The 20,317-nt window shown below is 41.1% G+C and overlaps 1 protein-coding gene across 2 annotated transcripts; it reads right to left on the reverse strand.

Moving 5' to 3' along the window:
• Nucleotides 1-1,400: 1,400 nt before the first annotated feature.
• Nucleotides 1,401-19,176, reverse strand: srl (sarcalumenin). 2 transcript variants are annotated; one of them, XM_074695998.1, is made up of 7 exons: nt 19,116-19,176; nt 10,281-10,373; nt 9,869-9,964; nt 7,695-7,730; nt 6,085-6,201; nt 3,440-3,673; nt 1,401-3,352 (listed from the first exon to the last, which is right to left on the reverse strand). In XM_074695998.1, exons 1-7 carry the CDS (start codon nt 19,174-19,176, stop codon nt 2,541-2,543), a joined length of 1,449 nt encoding a protein of 482 aa, XP_074552099.1. In that variant the 3' UTR covers nt 1,401-2,540. The 2 variants fall into 2 exon arrangements, with proteins under 2 accessions (XP_074552099.1, XP_074552100.1); XM_074695999.1 differs by lacking the exon at nt 7,695-7,730.
• Between the last annotated feature and the right edge of the window lie 1,141 nt (nt 19,177-20,317).

Raw genomic sequence — 20,317 nt, forward strand, 5'->3', positions numbered from 1 at the left:
AAACAAAAGAGACAGTATCTGCATGGAGAAAGATTTTTGCTGTTTTCCTTTTTTTTCTTCCCAATTCAAAAGAAACACAAACATACAGAGCATCACTAGCTTGTCGATCAGAAATCTTTATTCTTGATCAAACTTCCAAAATTGGGTGTAGATTAACTTAAGAGTTATACCAAAACAAAAACAGGTTTTATGGGACACACATCCATTCCAGATCATGTTCACAGATAAATTAAGATAAATGAGAAGGAAATATACCAAAAACACACAACCACACGGCTTCATCAACCCAAGCTACCATCCCACTACAAACTGTTGCCATGATGAGTGTTAGTGGTCTGTAAAACTTTTTACACAGCACTCTCTAGTGGGCGACTTCTAGATCTGCAGTGTAAACTTACTAAACACATCCAGTGGAGCACTTTCACTGAAATAAAGAAACACAAAAAAGTTAATTAAGCGATGGTGAGATGTGTTCTGTTAGTTTTCTTTGTCTTTTAACTACACTTTAAAGGGAAAAACACTTCACTATGGGGTTAATGAGGGAGGACGGAGAGGAAACAGGAAGTGCACTTATCCATTCATCTTTGATTTTTTGAGCTGTACTTTTTACTACTTACCTGCTTTTTGATTATTTAGACTCTATATTTAATCGAATAGTTTGACATTTTGGAGGACTGTGATTGTGTGGTGCTATATGTAGCTGGAGCCAGCAGCCAGTTAGCATAGCTTAGCTTAGACTGGAGGAAAGAGGAAACAGGGAGTCTGAGTGTTTAAGAGTCTGTTTACCTGTGAGGCTCTGGGGTTAGCACGTTATATAATGTTGGCTAATGCTAGTGTAAAAGTAGCATGTTGTAAGAGAGAAGTTCAGAGCTAGCGGCTGTAAAAGTCTGCTCTCTGGAGTTTTAAATGTTACTGCAACGCCTCTTCTTGTCTCAGTTTGAGCATCCTTGATTCCATCCCCTTCTTCATTAGCTAATGCCTCCCACCTGAGGTATAGCACAGATGCACTATGGGTACATCTGTGCGTCCTTGCTCATAGCCCCCCCTAGCTCGCCTTCTCATTCCTCTTTCCTTTAATCGCATTTTAAGAATGAACACGTTTCCCAAAACACCACACTGAAATCGATTCCCAGCCCACAGGCAAGAGGACGGAGGAGTGAGGAGACAGGGAGATTTAAACTTCAATCTGAACTGGATGCATCTGCTTTCAAGTGAGTGAGCTTTCCATAATGTCAAACTATTTTCAACAATTTTCCCCTGCCATACTCCAGGCAGGTCAATGAGGTAGGCTTGCATAAGAGCTCGCAGCTATGTATCAGACCATTTTGGACGTAAAGGTTAGGATTTTGGGGACTTCCTTTTTTCCACAGAGGTCAGGGGTCAACTCAAGAGTCCTTCATGTCACATCCACCTCCAGCCTACACTCGCTAACAAAGAAATCCTCTCTGAATCGAGCAAATTCTAAAACTGGATTATTCTTTACACACAGAGACACGACGGTGGAGCCCGTTTGGGAGGTTCACACAGAAAAATCAATAAACATATCTTTCCAGCCTGCAGAAGAAATGGCTACAGACACCTACAGTCACAACACATCCCTCGTTTATTATTATTTATATCATCATTCAGCTTTAAAAACTGGGTAGCTTACGTTTCAAGGAAAAAATAATCAGAGCAGAGTGTTTATTCCTGATGCAAACAGATCATTTAAGAAACAAGCAGATTCACCCTCCCCACCTCGCTGTGCAGACTCTGACCCTTGAACCCTGACCTCTGCTTCCATCACTGTGCTCATTTCACAGGTTGTCAACAACCTGGACCGATGAGCGTACAAAACGTATTTTAAAAAAAGGCCTCATCTGTTGCATGGTAGGTTTGTTCAGCTACATCAGGAAGTTGAACATGAACTGTGTGTTAGGAGGACATGCATGCATCTATTAAATACATCGTGATGTCTAACATGCAATGTAAATGTTACAGGTTTGGAGGATCGTCCAAACACACAGGCTGTGGATAGCACCCAAAAATAAGCTACTTAAAAAAAAACAGCTTCTGGAATTTTCTGCAAAGACCTGCAACACAAATTTGCATCCTGTGATTCCACTTTTCCCTTTTTAATTCACATAAGAATGAGCTGGTGTTTGACTACTGTCAGTTTCATAATTTTCAATTTTTATTTGAGCTTAATTTTTGTTTAAATATGTTTTCACATCATCACTTCCCCAACACCAAAAGCTAAAACAGTCCACCGTGATTGTGCAAAGGAAGACAGGAGGGCGTGTGTAACCAACTCAGCGATCAGCGGCTTCTTCTTTTTCCTTTAGATCTTGTGTCTTTAAGCTGCCTGTTCACCCATCCCTCCATCGATCTGCCTCGCCCCCACAGTCCTTAAACGCAACTACACTCCTGAGGAAATAAACAAACACTAATATCTTCTTCTCTGTCTCCTTATAACACAGGCATCCTGACTAACTCAGGCCTGGCTTCCACCAGACCTCCTCTTCTCTTCTCACTTCCCTCACTCAAGTTTTTTTTTTTCCTCAGTTCTTTCGGTAGCGGTTCTTTGGCTTCTCACCGCAGCCTGTGGCCTCGCAGGAGGACAGGCCAGGCTGCTTGCCAGAGTTAATGCTGCTCAGAAGGGCAGGCAGCTCATTGGTGATTGCCTTCTCAATCTTTTCCAGCAGACATCCGCCCATGTAGGAGCACTGAGCTGACAGAGGCTTAAAGTTGTTGATGGGGTTGATGCCAAAGAAGTCACGGTAAGCATCGCGGTTGGGCAGGTCAAACTTGCTGACGTTGGTCTTGGCCAGGATGGATTTGAAAATGTAGAACTTGTCGGGGTCGTCCACGATCTCTTTGAAGACGAGTTCGGGGTCACTGAAGAAGCTCATCTTGTCTTTGAAGGTCTGGACGTAGCGATCGACCAGGAGGCCGTGAATGCGCACGCGGATTCCATGTTGGCGGATGAAAGCGATTTTGTTCTCCATGCGGTTTTCAATCACCTGGTTCAGATCTTCCAGGAGGGAAATCTCCTCTCGCTTGAAGAGGTCACGGCTGGTGTCGGGGGCGTAGTCGTACGGCCAGAAGGAGCTGACGTAGACACGAGGGGGTTCGGTCACATTGATGAGGGGGGCTAAGCTCCAGAAAAGTGCTCCGTAGACTCTCATTAAGTCCTGGGTGGCCAGGTTGTCAGCCTTGTTGAGGATGATGCGGATCTGAGATTCACGACCCTTCAGCTGTCTGAAGAGCATCTCCAGCTCCAGACCCACGTCCAGCTTTGTGGGGTCGAAAACCACAAAGATCAGGTCAGCACGGTCGATGAACCACTGGCAGACATCATTGAAAGGATAGCCTGCACGGAAAAAGCACAAATAAAGCATTAAACACAGCGTCACAACAAACTCCTTCATATTTTTACCTGTGTATCTCTCTGTTTTACCTCTCTCCTGCTGCTTCCTGTTCTCAATAATTCCTGGTGTGTCCACAAAAGTCACCCGTTCCAGCAGTTTGTGGGGCATCTCGATACCGATCAGCTTCTCCAGGAAGTTTTGGCCAAACTTCTCCAGGGGGGAGAAGGACCGCGAGCTGTCTGCTGCCATCACAATACCTTCAACGGAGCGGATCTTTTCACCGTGCATGATAACAGTGAACTCAGAGGTAGTCGGCTCAGCTCCTGAAAAACAACAGAAAGAACTATGAGGAAAAAACAGACATATGAGATGTTTCTGTGGCTACAAAATATTATATAAAAATACTTTTTAAATTGAAACCAGAATGAATAAATGAATGAATGTATGAAAGTTTATTTTGAAAATGTAGAAGAAGAATAACGATACAGACACAGCCAACAAAAGAAAGAAGAAAAAAATATATACATATATATAAAATAAAATAATTATAATAGTAGTAATATTTTAAATCCCTAATTTACAATCTTTTACATTTTCAAAAAGGAGTGGAAAGAAGTTTAACCAGAAAGACATCCATACTTTGACTTTCTGTTTAATTTCAATCCAAAATTCCCTTTTAGCTCGGTGTTTGGTCACTACCAACAGCCAATCCTAATTTTACCCCTTAGCCCCTGGTTTTGCATGTCTAGTGAAATGGTGGTCAAATTCTCAGAGGGGAGGGCTACACAGCCCCTGAAACAAAGACATACCCCACTACAGTTTCTACAGTTCCTCAGTTTAATTCAGTAGATGCTTTGTCCAAAGGGACGTCCAACACAAGCGAGAATTCAGACAGAAGACACTCGAAACCAAGGGGTACGACAAATTTCTCAAGATATTGTTTTTTCTAATCTAATATTCAGTCCTTTGCTACTACACGTAAATATTAGCCTATTTTGAATAGTTGGTTATATTCTGAAATCGCTAGCTAACACTGCTAAAGCTACAGCTAATACCAGCTATGTCGATGTCAGACCAGGGTGACAGATTCACAGCACACTTGCCTCACTACAGAGAACTGCATTTTTTCTTAAATAATTTTGCAACTAATCTACATTCAGAAACTGCATTAGCTACATAAGCTATGATAAGCTAACGTTACAGTATTCAAAAGCTACAAAATATAGCTTCTGAATACTGTAATGTTAGCTTAAAATTCGCTTTTCATAGCTCAGCTGTCTCATTACTCATGTAATGCAGTGCGTTGTAGTGAAGTCTGTTTGTTGTGACTGTGAGACCCTAATCTGACATCAGTTTATCATCACTTTGTAAAAATGTGTTTGGTTTGGAAGTGAACAAACAGTCCCTCTGTCCAAGAGCCTGCAAGCGTCTAGGGGTGATGACATAGCGTGGATCGAGGACTATCTCGTTTCTAAGAGATGTGTTCTCATCCTTGTGGAAGACAAAGGGAAAGGAGTAAGAGTGATAATTTGGACTGGCCCTGAGTCTTTCTTCCTGCGGCTGGTGAAGAGCATGTTGTTGTTTTTGAGGCTTTTCAGTTACCCCTTTTCCACCGGTGCTCATTCAGTGCTGGTGCTACTGCTAGCGCTTTGTTGGTTCAAATCACGTGCTTTTTAAGAACCGGTTTGGTTTTCCATAGGCCAAGAGCCAAGTTGGTGCCACATCAGTGCAAAGTCATTGTGTCTCCATAAAATGTCAGTACTTCACTCCATAGGTAACTGCTGGGGGCGGGGGCAGCGGCAGAAGTGGCTGCAGAGATGGCAAAAAGTTTGCCTTGGGAGCACTTACAACTGGTCAGAGATTAGTTTTACATGACTTGTTTCTGATTTCACCTAAAGTTCAAGTTATGAATGATTAACATAACCAACAAAACAGACGACTCACACAGCAGCTTTCCTTTTATAGAATGATAAATAACATGAGATTGTTTTGTCTGTTTAGTAAAATGACCAGGTATAGATTTGATCTATAGAGAGGAAAGGCATTTTGCCACCATCTCAAATAATGAGTAAGGAAACTCTAAACAATGGACGACCCGCCCAGCAGCTTGCCTTTTTAACAATTTCACACTGATCATTTGTCACTGTACCCCCGCCCCAGGCCCCCCACGTAGTCGGTGCCTAATTGGTGCTCAGCTCTGGCCCAGCAAAGAGTTGGTGCTTGCCAAGCACCAGTTTCCAGCACTTGGAGCCAGTTCTTTGTTGGTGGAAACACAAAGAACCAGTGCTTCGCCAGGCAGTGGCCTGAAACTAGCACCAGCACCAATTAGGTGGAAAAGGGGTAATTGAGATAATCTTTAATTTTTAAAAATGTAACACTATGAAGAGGTGACAAATATAGAAAGTTGTGAAACTGCAGATCAGACTGAGGAAGCATGAGACTGAGGACCTTATAAAGCTTCTTAAGGGGTGCAGAGACCATCACCATGACTGAACCCATTCACTTTGATATGACATGAGGCCTTTTCATTACAAAATGTTCCATTACAGCCATTCCACTAATAGAGCAGGGAGAATAAATCACTTTGAGTTTTCTTAGGATGTCATTGAGTTAATTGAACACAGTCTCTGTGGGGTCATCTGCCCTCTGGATCACCCCGATGTGATTCTCAGGCATAGAGGGTGTTTTCATTGCCATAGGATGTATACTTACATGACACTAACAACAAACATACCTGTGTAGAGCTGGTAGGGGCTGTCGTGCATGCCCAGGAGGTAATTGATCATGGAGGACTTTCCTACACTCCAGGGTCCCAGGAACAGCACCATGGGCTTGGACGTAATCTCTCCATCTGTTGGTCAGAAAAGTACAACTGTGAGCAAACTCACAGCTGAATGGCTTCATGATGAGCAAAACTACTTTTTCTTTTTAATTTTTTTTTTACCAATACATAAATAAATAAGCTTAGCTTTTTTTTTTTTTTTTTTTTTTTTTTTTTTTTTTTTTTTTCAATTGTCAACATTTCTGTTTTCCCACCCCTACAATGACTTTTTGACTTGAAAAACAACACATCCAAAATACATCCAAAGACATTTCTGAGTTGAACTGCACTTCAAATCCAACAGACACAGAAAGCGTATCAGAGTAACACTGCCACGCTCAGTGCAGAGCACAGATAGATAAAGATGAAAAAAGGAAAGAAAAGGAAAACAGGCAATGAAACATGTTACTTTGCAGCATAGATTGCATAAAATGGTGGATGGTATAACAGTTCCCCAAAAGTGAGGCAGCGGAAGTGTGGTTCCTTTATGTTAATACACAGGATATTGGTCAAACTTTAAAATCAAAAACCATAATAATATTTTTTCAAACAAGAAGTCATTACAGTTAGTTATCATCTTTCTGGTTAAGGTTACTCCCTTAATTTATGCTAACAAATATGGCGCCTGCAGTGCTGAGTGGACCAAAAAGGAAAAGTAAAAGAAAATGTAATAGACACTAGACCATTTTTGCAATTTGATTAGCAAAAGAGGCAGGATAACAACACCATGGCTCCAGATCAGGGTATTTTGGCATCACTTTTGTGCAGTGGGAGAATGTAGAGGCACGTCATCCATCTTTATGCACAGTCAGCGGGTTAGAGCAGCAGACATATTTCAGTGATGAGACTCCACTAAGCAAAAGCTTTCACAGCAAGCTGTGTGTGTCATAAAAAGCTGCGGTGTGTGCTGTGAATGGACATGGTGCCGGGGTGGTAGGTCAGAGGTATGTTAATCTCTCTTAAATCAGGAGAAGATGGGAATAAAGAGCTCTAACAACACCTAACAGTCAATGAGGGAAGAAATCATCTCAAAAGGAAAATTGTTTTTTATTTTGATGGGAAAATAAAATCCAACCTCCTCTCCATGAGGGAAATGATTCTGAAATGATTGAAATGTGATAAAACATCAGTGACTCTACTCCTAGCTGAACAGTCACCACCCTTTCCCACCAGTGTCCCCTCTTCAAACCTGCATGTTTTGTGCTAAAGCCAGAGCTGCTCATGCAACCCCCTCCACAACTTGTAAAGTCAAGTTTCCTTTGAGTCCCATTTCCTTTTCAAATCTGTACCCTGATTGTGGGCATTTTAATCACTCTGAGGAAACTGAATCAGTTTTTAAGACTTCTGGTGTCATTACAAGTTCAACATCCCTGATATAAATATCAGGGATATAAATATCCCTAATATCCCTGATGTCGTGTATAAATATCAGTGATGTGCAAATATGAGGACAAATGAAGAGGAAGGAGGGGGCTGAGCACTTCAGGCAGTGCCATGCACAGGTAAGCCCGGCCCACACCCACCTGTGGCTGAGTCACCCAGGGTTCGTCCGGGGTAGGCTGTTAGATGAGGGGAGTGGAGAGGGAGGGAGAGGATGGAGTACAGAGGGATGAAGGGAGGAGAGTGAGGAGTGAGGGTGAGAGGTTTCTACAAGCAACAAGGAGGGGAAGAGTGACAATGTGCAGGAGAGGGTGGGAGGTCCTGACCCATATTTGACTCGATCATGTGTCAAACATGTCTGTTTACAGTGAGTGTTTGGGCTCAGGGGTCAGCTACTGACTTTAACCTTGTGTAGATTTACAGTGGGGAAAATAAGTATTGAACTTTTTTCTGATTACATTTATTTCCAAAGCTGCAATTTAAATGTAATTTCTACCAGACATTGGTATTAACTCAAATAATCCACACATGAAAAGAAATCACAACGTTCAGGTCCATAAATAATGATTATGTGGAATTAAGTACAAAAGCACAGGAAAAAAGTATTGAACACACCATGGAAAGGCTGTATACTTTGGCAAGGAAATGCACCATACCACCTGAAATCTGTTAGTAATTATTACTTCAACTTCCAATTAGTGCAAACCAACACCAGCTGGGCTAGAGCAAATTGATGGTCCTATAAAAAAGGTGTTTTTTTCACCAAACAGTTAAATAGCACACACCTCATGATGGGTAAAGGCAAAGAGCCCTCTGAAGACATTCACAACCTGATTGTTGCTCAGCATCGGAATGGAACTGGTTACAGACTTATATCAGAGCACCTGAATATTCCAGTCAGCACCGTTGGGCCATTATTCTCAAGTGGAAAAAGCACCACCTTACCATCAACAGGCCACGCACAGGAGCTCCTTTAAGATTTCTGACCAGAGAGTCAGAAAGATGGTCAGAAGAGTACTCAACGAGCCAAAGAGGCAGCAGGTACAATTGTTACAGAGAAAACAATAAGCAATGCACTCCACCTCCATGGCCTCTATGGATGCTCGTCCTGCAAGACTCCATTCCTCAAGAAAAGGCATGTTGAAGCTTGTTTAAAGTTTGCTAAACAGCATCTTGATGAGCCTGTAGAATACTGGGAGAATGTTGTCTGGTCAGATGAGACCAAAATTGAACTTTTGGGCTGTCATACTACATACCATGTTTGGAGGAGAAATGGCACTGCACATCACCCAAAAAACACTACACCAACAGTGAAGTTTGGAGGTGGAAGCATCATGGCATGGGGTTGTTTCTCATCTCATGGTGTTGGCAAACTTCATATAATTGACGGAGTAATGAATGGAGCCATGTATGTGGAAATTCTTGATATGAATCTGCTGCCATCCACCAGGATGATGAAGATGAGACGTGGCTGGACCTTCCAGCAGGACAACGATTCAAAGCACACGGCAAAGTTGACTCTCAAATGGTTTAAAAAAAAGAAAATCAATCTGTCAGAATGGCCTAGTCAATCACCTGACTTAAAAATGGGCCAAAATCACACCTGAGCAGTGTGTACAATTAGTTAAAACATTCAAGAAGCGTCTGGAAGCTGTCATTGCAAACAAAGCATAAGATGAGTCTCAGTTAGCGTGTTCAATCCTTTTTTCCTGTGTTATTGTACTTAATTCCACATAATCATTATTTATGGACCTGAACGTTGTGATTTCTTTTCATGTGTGGATTATTTAATGTCTGGTAGAAATTTTGTTTGAATTGCATCTTTGGAATAAATGTGATGAGAAAAAAGTTGACACATTCAATACTTATTTTCCCCACTGTAGCTGCAGGACTGAACTCAAATTCAAGAAAATTTGGAAAAAATATTCCAGTGTTTACTTCTATATTTTGAAAATAAACTAACGTACAATCAAGTCAAGATAATCTCAACAGTAATAGTTAATCACAGCACCTCTTTTTTTGGACTGACAGTGTTTTAGATAAAAATGTCCTCGTACTAAATATAAAGATCCATGTTTCGAGCAGTAACCTCACACATACCCTCTAAAGGTTTTAAAAATCTAAACTCTGAGCTTGAAAATGATCATACAACAAAATCTTCAACATTTGAAACAGACCTTTCATTTGTGTGTTGTCAGATGGTGTGAGGATGTGTGTGTGTGTTCAAACAAATCAGAAAACAGTAACCGAAGCAGTCCAAACAGAAAAACCCACACATCAGCGCAGAGTGCAGATGAAAATGAAGACCCTGAGGTACCTGAGATCTCGTGCTGCCTCAGCTCATTGTACTTGTAGGCCTGCTCCATGGGCTTGATGGATGTGTGGTAGATCTTACGCAACCTCTCAATAGCCGCTGGAGAGAGGAAGGAAAGGAGAGGAGAAGGGTAAAGGTGTTTAAAAAGTGTTGGGCAGATGATTCCTGAACATTCGAAAAGAAAACTCTGTAGTCTGGTTTAAAAAAGTAAAAAATACAGGGCAAAAAGTTTAAACCTAAGACCAGTGATTATGAGATTACCAAATTAATACTGTCTGTTAAAGTAAATCTGCCTCATTCTTCACAAGGAGAAGCAACATTTCAAGAAAAGGCAGAGAAGTATCTTAAACTGTAACTGTCTTTATTTTGCTGCATGTCTTTTCCGTGAACTGTGTTTTTCAGCTCAGATTCTCACCTGCATAGTCTCCAGATTTCTCCTTAGCTGCAAGCCGCAGCGTCTCATCGATGTGAGATCTGTCTCTGAGGACTGTGTTGACATCTTCCTCTTCTGTGGGGACATAAACAACAGATAAAGCTCCTGTAAGGAGAGTCTGACAGGACATGAAACAGAGTTAAACGGCCTCGCTGCCTCTTTATGACCAACAAAAGCCACAGAGATAACACCACCCGATGATTTGTGGCACTCTGCAGAAACACTTTCTTCTGAATCCTCTTTTCCATGGACTTACATACAGCCGATGGTAGAAAAACTACAAGATAGTTTTGCTTGGGAAATCATCTTAAATATTCAAGTGGTTAAACTTCGGAGCTCTCTAATGATGAGATAAAACAATGTCCAAACATAAAGCAGTTCAGAGAAAATATTCAAACATGATTTTCAAAAGATATAAGGATATGACGGTACAAAGGTTACCAAAGGGTGATGCAATTTATTTTGTTTTTTTCTTAGTTATCGCTCTTCTCTTTGTTACCATTGTTCTATTATGTGATTCTTATTTGTTGTATTTTGCTTATGCAGTGATTAGTTTTATTATTGCTTTTATTATATGGTAGTGTGTAAATTAAATTATTGATTACTCATGAAAGGTGAAGGGGTGGGACAAGATCTGTTTCGACTTCTTTCACTTCTTTTATACATGCAAATGACAATTTTATTTGGTTCCTTGGTTCTGTTTTTTGTTTTTTTTGTAAGTATACTTTTGTTTCTGCATGTTGTTTTTTCATTGAAATATTTGCTCAGATGTTCAAATGAATTAAGAAAGAAAGAAAGAAAGAAAGAAAGAAAGAAAGAAAGAAAGAAAGAAAGAAAGAAAGAAAGAAAGAAAGAGAGAAAGAAAGAAAGAAAGAAAGAAAGAAGGGAAAAAGGAAACGAATGAAGAAAAAGAGAGAAAGAAAAAGGGAATAGGGAAAGAAAGAAAGAAAGAAAGAAAGAAAGAAAGAAAGAAAGAAAGAAAGAAAGAAAGAAAGAAAGAAAGAAACAAGGTAAAAGGAAACAAATGAAAAAAAGAAAGAAAGAAAAAAGGGAAAAAAGAAAGAAAGAAAGAAAAAAAGAAAGAAATATAACCTATATCTGAACCATTCATGGGCTTTGAAAGTTCCCAATCTTGTCTCAATAACATCTTCCAACTAATGTAAAGTAAAATATCTCTTGAATTCTTTTTCTATCTTCTTTTAATTTTACTTTTTTTATTATAGAAATCTGTCATTATTGCATCAAAGTGCCCAAAAATGTTTGCAAAGTGCCTGAAAAGTACAACATGTGCAAATGAAACAGATATTTGCTGGTGGTCACAACCTGGGAGATGTCCTTTAATTATTTTGATTGAATTATTATTTGTAAGCAAAAAAAAAAAAAAAAAAGTCTTAAATTATTTTGAAGGGTTTTGCATTAGAAATAAACAGCTCTCCCTTGCTGTAAACACATTAAATTTTGTGTCTTACCTCTAACACTTTGCATCCTAAAACATATGTGTGTGTAGTATAACTCACCCCCTCATAATCTGCCTGTGTGTGTGTGTGTGTGTGTAACAGTCTGACAGAGCTTATCTGCTCCACTGTGTGTCATGCCCACTTTTGAACATAACGGATAGCTTAGATCACAGCTGTTAATACAATCAGCTCTCAATTTAGAACGCTAACGCTGAATATAACCAGACAAAGACATTTGTTTGGCATCACCATGGGCTTTAAAACAACAGCCGATGGGACACAGAGAGACGGAGAGAGGGACTTCCCCAGTTAGCTAACAGAGCCGGACTGAGTGTTCCCATCAGCAAAATACACCATGAGACAATGAAGAGCAATCCTCCGACTTTTCTCTTCTATATTTATCCACCTATCACAGACTTATCGCGCTGTGAGGCCTGTCCTTGTGTGCCCAGTCCTCCCACACAGTCCTGCCACAGGCCAACCTGCTACAGCACTGAGTTATTAATAGAAGCAGATGGGAAGTCTTCCTGGTTCACACTTCTGTTTCCTGGGGTTGAAATACTAGAATCCACCTACATAACACTTCCCATCAAGTTGTTTGGGAATGTGAAGCATTTACAACATGTTTGTTGAATATTAAAGCTGAGAGCTGCAGCTTCATTACAGTCACATGGTTGTAAATCAGATTGTGGTAACATGATCTGGTTTTGGTCCAGTTATTGAAAGAGATCATCTGCATACTTCCTCTCAGCACCCACAGGCACAGACTTTACTTTATCTATTAACGCTGATGGATGATATTCTGCTCTCCTCTTGTTCTCTAACCATGCTGATAAATGGCCTCCGAGGCTTGTTTTTTGTTTGTCTGCAAAAGATAAAAATAGTAAATAATTTAAGAGGACTCCACCTTCACAGTGGGCAGTGCCGTCACAGAGTCCTGCACCATAACCTGGAGTACAGCCACTGACCATGTGGTCCATGACTTAATGTGTTTCAGGCCAAGAGTGAGAACGGCAAGAGGCATCGCATCAAATGACAAATAGAATCACATTAAGGCCAAGGAATAGACATGAGTCAAATGGAGTAAACAAAACTATCTGCCCATGAAGACGCAGATTATTCCAGCCTGCAGTGGTAAACATGCATATATCAGGAAGCTTAAAGTAAAGTAGAGTAAAAGACCCCACACAAAGGCACAAAAGGCCCGTGCATTGATTGAGACCCCAACAGTTGCTCCTTTGCAGCATTGCAGCGATGACACACACTGCTGTTTGAGCACCGCTGATTCTCCCCGAGTCAACCTGCTAAAAATAAACCTGTGTAATGCTGCTCCAAGCGCAGTGCAAGAATAAGGGAGGCCAAAGGTTAGCATGCAGAATAAAAGGAGGATATGAACAATGGTGTGTGTTTAAAGGTAATATTAAAGAGCTGCTGAGTGGTAAAGAGGACGCTCAGGCACAGCAATCGTCAGATGTTAGCTCGTGAATGGAATATTGGAAAGACACAATGAGTTTTGCTGTTTTGAAGCAATAGCTTAGAATTATTGCAAGTGAGGGGTTTGCAAAGATTTGGCTCAAGATGGGACAAATCATGAGGTGAGGAAGAGTTGTTCTGTCAGTGTTTGAAACATTGGACATCGGAGAGACGTGCAGATAACGTCATTATTGGGTCGGTGCGTCAAAGTCCATATCTAGACGTCAGAGCAACGTGCAAAATGGGTACAAATTTTGACATCTAAATCTGACCGTTTTTGGACGTTGCAAAAAAAAAACATCATTAAAAACATGTCACTTCAACATTACATTGCGCAGTTACAATAACTCAACATTAGCCCAGTCCCATTACTAGAGGCCCTGCAGTGCAGAGATACAATATGCTGGGGGCTGAAACTTTCTTTCAAAACTGAAATCTATCATATTTTCAAGCCTTACACAATGGACATGAAAATATCTTAAGTTTTTTTTATTTATCTTTTTTTTTTAAAGTTTTTGTCTTTTTTTTTCTTTGTTTTTCTTTTTTTCTTTGTTTTTTTTTTATTATTTTTTGTAAGGTTTGCAATTTCTACTTTTCCTCCTGCAAAATGTCATTTCATCTACATAGGACTGATTTAAAAAAATAATAATAATAATAACTTTTCTTGTAGCACTTTAAGATTTCTAATAAACAAATCAATAATAATAATAATAATAATAATAATAATAATTATTATTATTATTATTATTATTATTATTATTATTATTATTATTATTATTCAACTGGTTTCACATTTTTGGAACATGAAAGTTTATGAATGGTATTGTCAGGTACTGATGGGTGCTTTACAAAGCGGTTTATTAATGGGTGAGTGTGACAATGGTAATTAAAGCAGGTTGAGCGTTCAAAGACAGGAAAAAAATTGTGTTAGTTAGTTGATAAATCACTCAGTCCCTGTAATTGATGAAGCCGGTGTTCATGATGCAGGTTAGCCCAAAAGTGACTTTAAGGAACACGTTCCATCTTGTAATGTCCCTGCAGCACTCAAGGATTACTTAAGCTTCTGTAACCGGAGTCATCACTCAGAAGACTTGTGTCTTTTAACACTTCTCTCTTGAGAGAGCCTTAACTGCTGCGAACGTGTTAACACCTTCCAATTCAGTCAAGCCCTGACTGAGGCCCTTCAAATGAGGTCTGCAAAGATCAGAGAGGTAGTGTTGCCTGCGCAGGGCGGGCCTTGCATCAGTGCTCAAAATTAACCCTGCAGGCGCCAGGGGAGTTGAAGTTCGGACATCTGCTTCCAGGACCGTGTATCCTCGGTGAGCCCGTTGCCCCACAACCCTCCCTCAGTTTGGAGAAACATTCTGGTGGCATCAGCACAGCGGGAATGTTGAGGATTTGAGCCCACCACAGCCTCAGCAGCTGGCTAAGTCATGGTTCCACTATAGATCCTTGCACGGAGGCTATTTATCATCATGAGAAACAGACTCAATCCATCTCTGCATATAAGAACAGTTTGTACAAATCCTCTGCTCAGGTTATGAAATGTCGCTGATGCCTTAATGATGTATTTAAATTCACTTCTCTGGTCACAAAGTTCAAAATGAATGGTTCCCAAATAATGTGTCTAGGCTGTGACCTGCATCCAAACACTGACCAAGAGAGAGTTTAGTATCAGCAATTCAACACTGCAAAAAGATGATTGAAAATGATCAAACACAAACCAAAACCACCCTAATATCTTTTATTTTCCAACATGCACATAAGTGTGTTTGCACTTACACTCCCCTCTATACATATCAGGTGTCTGTAGGTGTGTAAAACCCCAGGATCATCTTCTGCTTGCTGCACAGAGAGCGTAATAGAATTAAACTGAACATGATGAGGGTGGCAGGCGTGACACACCCGCCAGAGGATTTACCCTGAGCAAAGGTGGATTCAGGCTACATTAAGTAAAGGGCAGGAGGATCCGTGGAAAAAAACACTACAAAAACCTGAAATCTTAAGTGTTTTTGTCTTATTTTTAGTGAAAATTGTCTTAATACACTTGATATGAGCCACATTTTACTTATCAGTCCAGTAAAATCTGCTTGAAAAGTTGCTTGAAACTCGAATAATGTCTTACTACAAGAAACTTTTCTCTTGTTCCATTGGTTGATTTTTTTTTTTACTTGTTCTCAGTTACTCAGACCTCATTTTTGTCTTTGAAAGACTTAAAACAAGACACTTTTCTGGACTGCTCAGGTGACTGTGGCTCATATTAAGTCTAAAAAGACATTTTCTACTAATAATAGGGCAAAAACACTTGATAAGATTTCAGTTTTTGGCAGTGAAAGACTCATAGACACTCGGGATTTCCTTCTATGAGTGGACTATTTTTATAAAATGAATGAAATGACCTACTTTATATCCATGCTGCTATCTTAAAATTTACAGTTATAAAACTGTACATGCTTTCCCACAGGCAGGGGTCAGAGGTGTGCCGGCAGTCAGCAGAGCCTGTGCAGGGCACGGTGAGGAGAGGCCACGAATGGCAACAGGTGGCACAGCTTGTGGAGCTAGTACTCCCCCGAGGTCCAAAATAGACCCACAATGGGTCAGAGGATGGACAGAGGAGGGGGCAGAGCGGCTGCCTCCTATTTTAGGGTTTGGACCGTCAGCCAGTGTGGAGACTCAGAGACATTCACATCCCTTGAATATGACAGTAATATACAAGCTTACAAATTAAGGGCCAGTGTGACATTTCTGTTATTGTCAAATAAAAATACCTGTTAAGGAAACGTATTTTTCAAAACTGTTACACTTGGTCTTTAGTGTCTTGCGCTGGTGTGTTTCACAGTGAAAAACTGAAGAGACTTTAAGTTCTGACTGGCCCTTAAAACCATCATATGACAGCGACTTCCTGGTTGTAAATCCTCCAGGAGGTCACTCATAACTGCACATGACGATGACTGACAGGTCTTAAAGGAAGGCGTTACAGCTGAGGCACTTCACCCTGAGGTGTTGATCTGATGCCTCTATCCCTGCTCTCCTGTTAGAAAGCCAGGAAAGGACGTCAGGTGCCCTTGGGCCTGGGGGGGCTTGTCTTAAGGAGGGGAGTGTAATAGGCCAGTCGAGTATGACTGACGTGTCCTCTCTACTACTACAACAAGCGGAGGGATGTCCCAGACATGCTGCATGCCACTAGAGGGGATCGCGTTCGTGCAGACAGCGCGCCTTTACATTTCTAAATACACCATCTCTAAATACAATTTAATGTACCAAAGAGAGATAGTGTTACCATTCATGTGTAAACACACTGATGTAAAGATCTAATAAAGGCCCAGAGGAGGTGGTGATATATTTATCTGAGCTCTAAAGTTGTCAGTGTTGCAGCTCAGCCACATGTTGTACTATCGTTTGCATTAATGACATTAATAAATTGCTTTAACAGCTTTCTGAAATCCCTCCTTCACTTAAAGACCACAGGTGACTTGAGATACTTTACACAGCTTGGATCGTGTTGAGTTTCTTGCAGCCTTATAATAACTCAATAGTTCCTATAGTAACGTATGTTTACAGCTACACGGCCGAGCAGAGGCCTGGATATGAGCAGAGAAAATGACACCAATAAACAGCTTCTTATTAATCAGTGTCTTGAGTTTTGTTTATTAGATTTACTTTAGAGGCTGTAGAGGAAACATAACGTCAGAGCTCTGGTACAAGTCTTGTTAAACTGACCTATTTACACAGTAGAATTGTTTTATACATTTAAAATATTTCCACTCATGATCCCTGTGGGGACTATAGCCTGGTTTGGGTCAGAGACACACGCAAGAATTGTGGGTATAATTTCAAAACATCAAGCTGACGCCAACGAGTCAGCACTGCTGCTACAAGTAGGGATGGGTTCCGAATTAGGTACTTTTAAAGGTACCAACCAAATTCTGTCAAAAGTACCAGGTATCAAATCATGTGAAATCAAAAGGTACCTTGTTCAGGTACCTAAACGCATCCTTGTGACTGTGAGGGAGTGGAAGAGTAGGCAATTTTCCATACTGGACATGAACACAGCATTACAAGGTTATACACTGAAGAAGAGATATGTTAAATCAAAAAATGTGTATATATTTCATTATTATAAAAATTGATATTTTTACCACACACAGCCAAAAAAGTACCAAAAAGTGGTACTGTTGAGTACCAGTACCTATCACCAGGTACGGGGCATAGGTACCGTATCATTTCAAATGAGAAAGTTACCCATCTCTATCTACAAGACGCATCAAGAGTCCCATTCATTTGAGTGTTAAAAGACAAATATCTTTGTTTTTGGGTTGGATTTTTTTTTTAGTTGATCTGTGATGGAAATTTTTTTTACATTTATTTGCCGTGAGATGATCATTTTGTTAGCTATTGACTGTATTAAAACCATTCAGCCAGTTGAGTAACTTCACACTGAACAGCAAGGAGCTCATGACTCTCATCATGTGTCATAATCCAAGGGCTTTGGGCCCCTTAACTTTTGGGGCCCCTTTCAAAATGAGACTCTACATCTGAAACGGCTATCCTTAAATAAATGAATTAGCTTCCACTTATGCAAGAAAAGAAACCCCCTGGAGTGATCAACATAAAAAACTATCAATAAATATTTGTCTCAATTAGGTATTTGGGGGCCGCTGAAAGACACCTGCAAAGATCCCAGAACGGGACTATGAGTGGTGGCCATAGCCCGGCCCCTCCTGCCCCTCCTGCCCAGAGAATGCATGTCCCTATAAGGCCAACTGCTGGGAATAAATTGCGATTGTGACAGTGCAGAGTGACAGCAGCTGTGTATCTAAAGAGGAGCACGGGGAATGGGAGGGGTGAGGAGTCAGGAGCGGAAGGGGAGAGGGAGGTAGGAACTGTAGTGACCAGTGTTGGGTTTCAGGAGGCCTTCCAATCTTAGACACCTGACAGCGGCCTGGAATATGGAGGCCTGGGCCCGATCTGTGAAGCTGAACGCCACCCCCCAAGGACGGACAAGGGTGACAGACAAGGGTAATGCCAGGGGCTGTGGTCTGTACCCAGACAGCAGTCCACATTTCAGAGCCGGAAATCTGGAGGAGGTTGTAGTCACAGTGACATTGAACTACGTGAGCGCCGTGTGATTACATTTACTGATGCTCTGTGTTCTCATCATGAGAAATGTCCCCCCAGGTGGGGAGTAACACCGCCAAACAAGCTCGAGACCAAAGATGCAGATCTATAAGTGACATAACACAGAATGACAGTGCATGGCTGTTTCCTCCCTGGTTGGACGGAGACTTTCCATCAGCTGGTGCCATGCGTTACAACAGCTGCCATGCTGTCTGTCCAGAGAGGAGGCTGAACAAAAGTTTGAATAAGCCTCATGTTTCAAAGTCACAAAAATGAGTTATTATACTCTTGTTCATTCATTGAGAGGCATTCCACTGCTTCTTTCTGGTTTTATAACTTTTAAAGCAGATAAGTCTATCAAGGCTCTGACAATTTATATATAAACTCTGACTGATTTGAAATAGCTGCTCACTGGGAAAGAAAGACCTGGATAACATTTCTGTCTGTGTCTATCCTCGGCTGGTGTCACCATGACTGTCACCGTCCCAGCAAACTGTGCCTGCAGCAGCCAGAGCCAACCCTGATCAAACTGCCTCCACACAACACACACGGACAACTTGTGCTAGCTGCTCTGACACAGCAAATCTGCAAGTTTCATTCAAATCAAAGTAAGCTAACGTTTAATCCAGCTAACTAAGGAATCAAGCTTTCATTTCACAGCTTCAGACTTTCTCCACATGCTTTCATTCAGCAGCACTACTCTGAACTCAGCACCAAAACAGAGTTAACCCTCCCAAACCTTTGACCAAAATGTCAGCGAACACCTTACCTGCTGTGGCCTGCAAAAGCAGCAGGGAGAGGAAACAGCAGATCAAGACTGCACCCTTCATGATGGCTGCCAGGAGAACTCTGATAGCCACACAGGCTATATATACCCAGGCAGGAAGGTTAAAGGGCACGCAGACAGAAGAGGCGGAGCACACTGGTGGAGGGCCAGCTGGTGGAGGGGCTGAGATGGAGGTGTTGCAGGAGTCATTGCATGCCACAGGGACTCTACGTGTAGCAGCAGCTGACTCTCATTTTTAGAGAGGTCGCAGATTGGGCCTGCATTGAAGCATCACGGCCTGACCCCGTGTGTTTTTTTAATTTCAAATAATTTTATTGAGTTTTCATATTTGTGTGAATACATTCAAAAAAGACAAGGGGGTAAAGAGGTGATTAGATCAGGTTTTCTGGTGATTTTGGAAAGAGGCAGTCAAGGGGTGCACCAAGGAGTGCCTGGAGAGAGATGTCTCTGCATAAAGGTCCAAAGTCGTCCAGTTTGGACCATCAGGCTGCAGATAGAGGCACGTCCAGAAAGCAATGCAACAAATATTTGTCGCCCAGTAATAGTGACGGAAACACCTCTATCTCTTTTGGGCCTCTGAAGCAGTGCTTTGCTAATCTGAGGCCTCTTGCCCTGCCAGAGATGTGAGGAAATATTGAAACAAAGACTGACTTTGGAATACATGAGGACACACAGAAACAAATATATTAATTTTGGAAGAACGTTTATTTTTATGGGTTTTTTTCACCCATCTAGTAATAAAGCAAAGCACCATTGTAAAAGGGAAGTTCTGACCTGATTTAAAGATGCTATATGGCAGAGTATCTGTTTTAATTGCACTCTCTCACCACCTTGTGGCCTGGAGTCTCGCACACACTGTCGAAAATGACTTTAAGTGAGGTGTGTGTTTGTTTAGGAATTAAATGGAGATCAAATTGAAACAAATTTTCTTTGTTCAAGACGACTTTTTACTGGATACAACGCACAGAGGTAAGGTATTTATCAGTACAGTTACGTAGCTCTATGGTTTGAAACATTACATCAAGCAAATGTTGTAGCAGCTGGCTATATGTAGCGCTATCGGCAGCCCCGTGTTCCGACGTACCTGTAAGCTAATGTGACAACTATTAAACACTGTCAGTTAGTAAGAAGTTTAGTAGCTGTTTATATCTCGCGCAGCCAACAGTCCGGTGCTCTGAGACATG

This window comes from Halichoeres trimaculatus, unplaced genomic scaffold, assembly GCF_033239565.1.
Source record: "Halichoeres trimaculatus isolate MK-OKI-2021-1 unplaced genomic scaffold, fHalTri1.1 fHalTri1_scaffold_20, whole genome shotgun sequence".
NCBI classification, from domain to species: Eukaryota; Metazoa; Chordata; class Actinopteri; order Labriformes; family Labridae; genus Halichoeres; species Halichoeres trimaculatus.

Bases quoted from the DNA above. Each gene is read 5' to 3' on its own strand.
- srl (XM_074695998.1), bottom strand. From the start codon at position 19,176: ATGAAGGGTGCAGTCTTGATCTGCTGTTTCCTCTCCCTGCTGCTTTTG. The intron at 7,731-9,868 runs GTACCTCAGGGT...CTCATCTAACAG, and splicing joins GAGGCAGCACGAGATCTCAG to CCTACCCCGGACGAACCCTG. The intron at 3,353-3,439 runs GTAAAACAGAGA...TTTTCCGTGCAG, and splicing joins CAGGAAGCAGCAGGAGAGAG to GCTATCCTTTCAATGATGTC.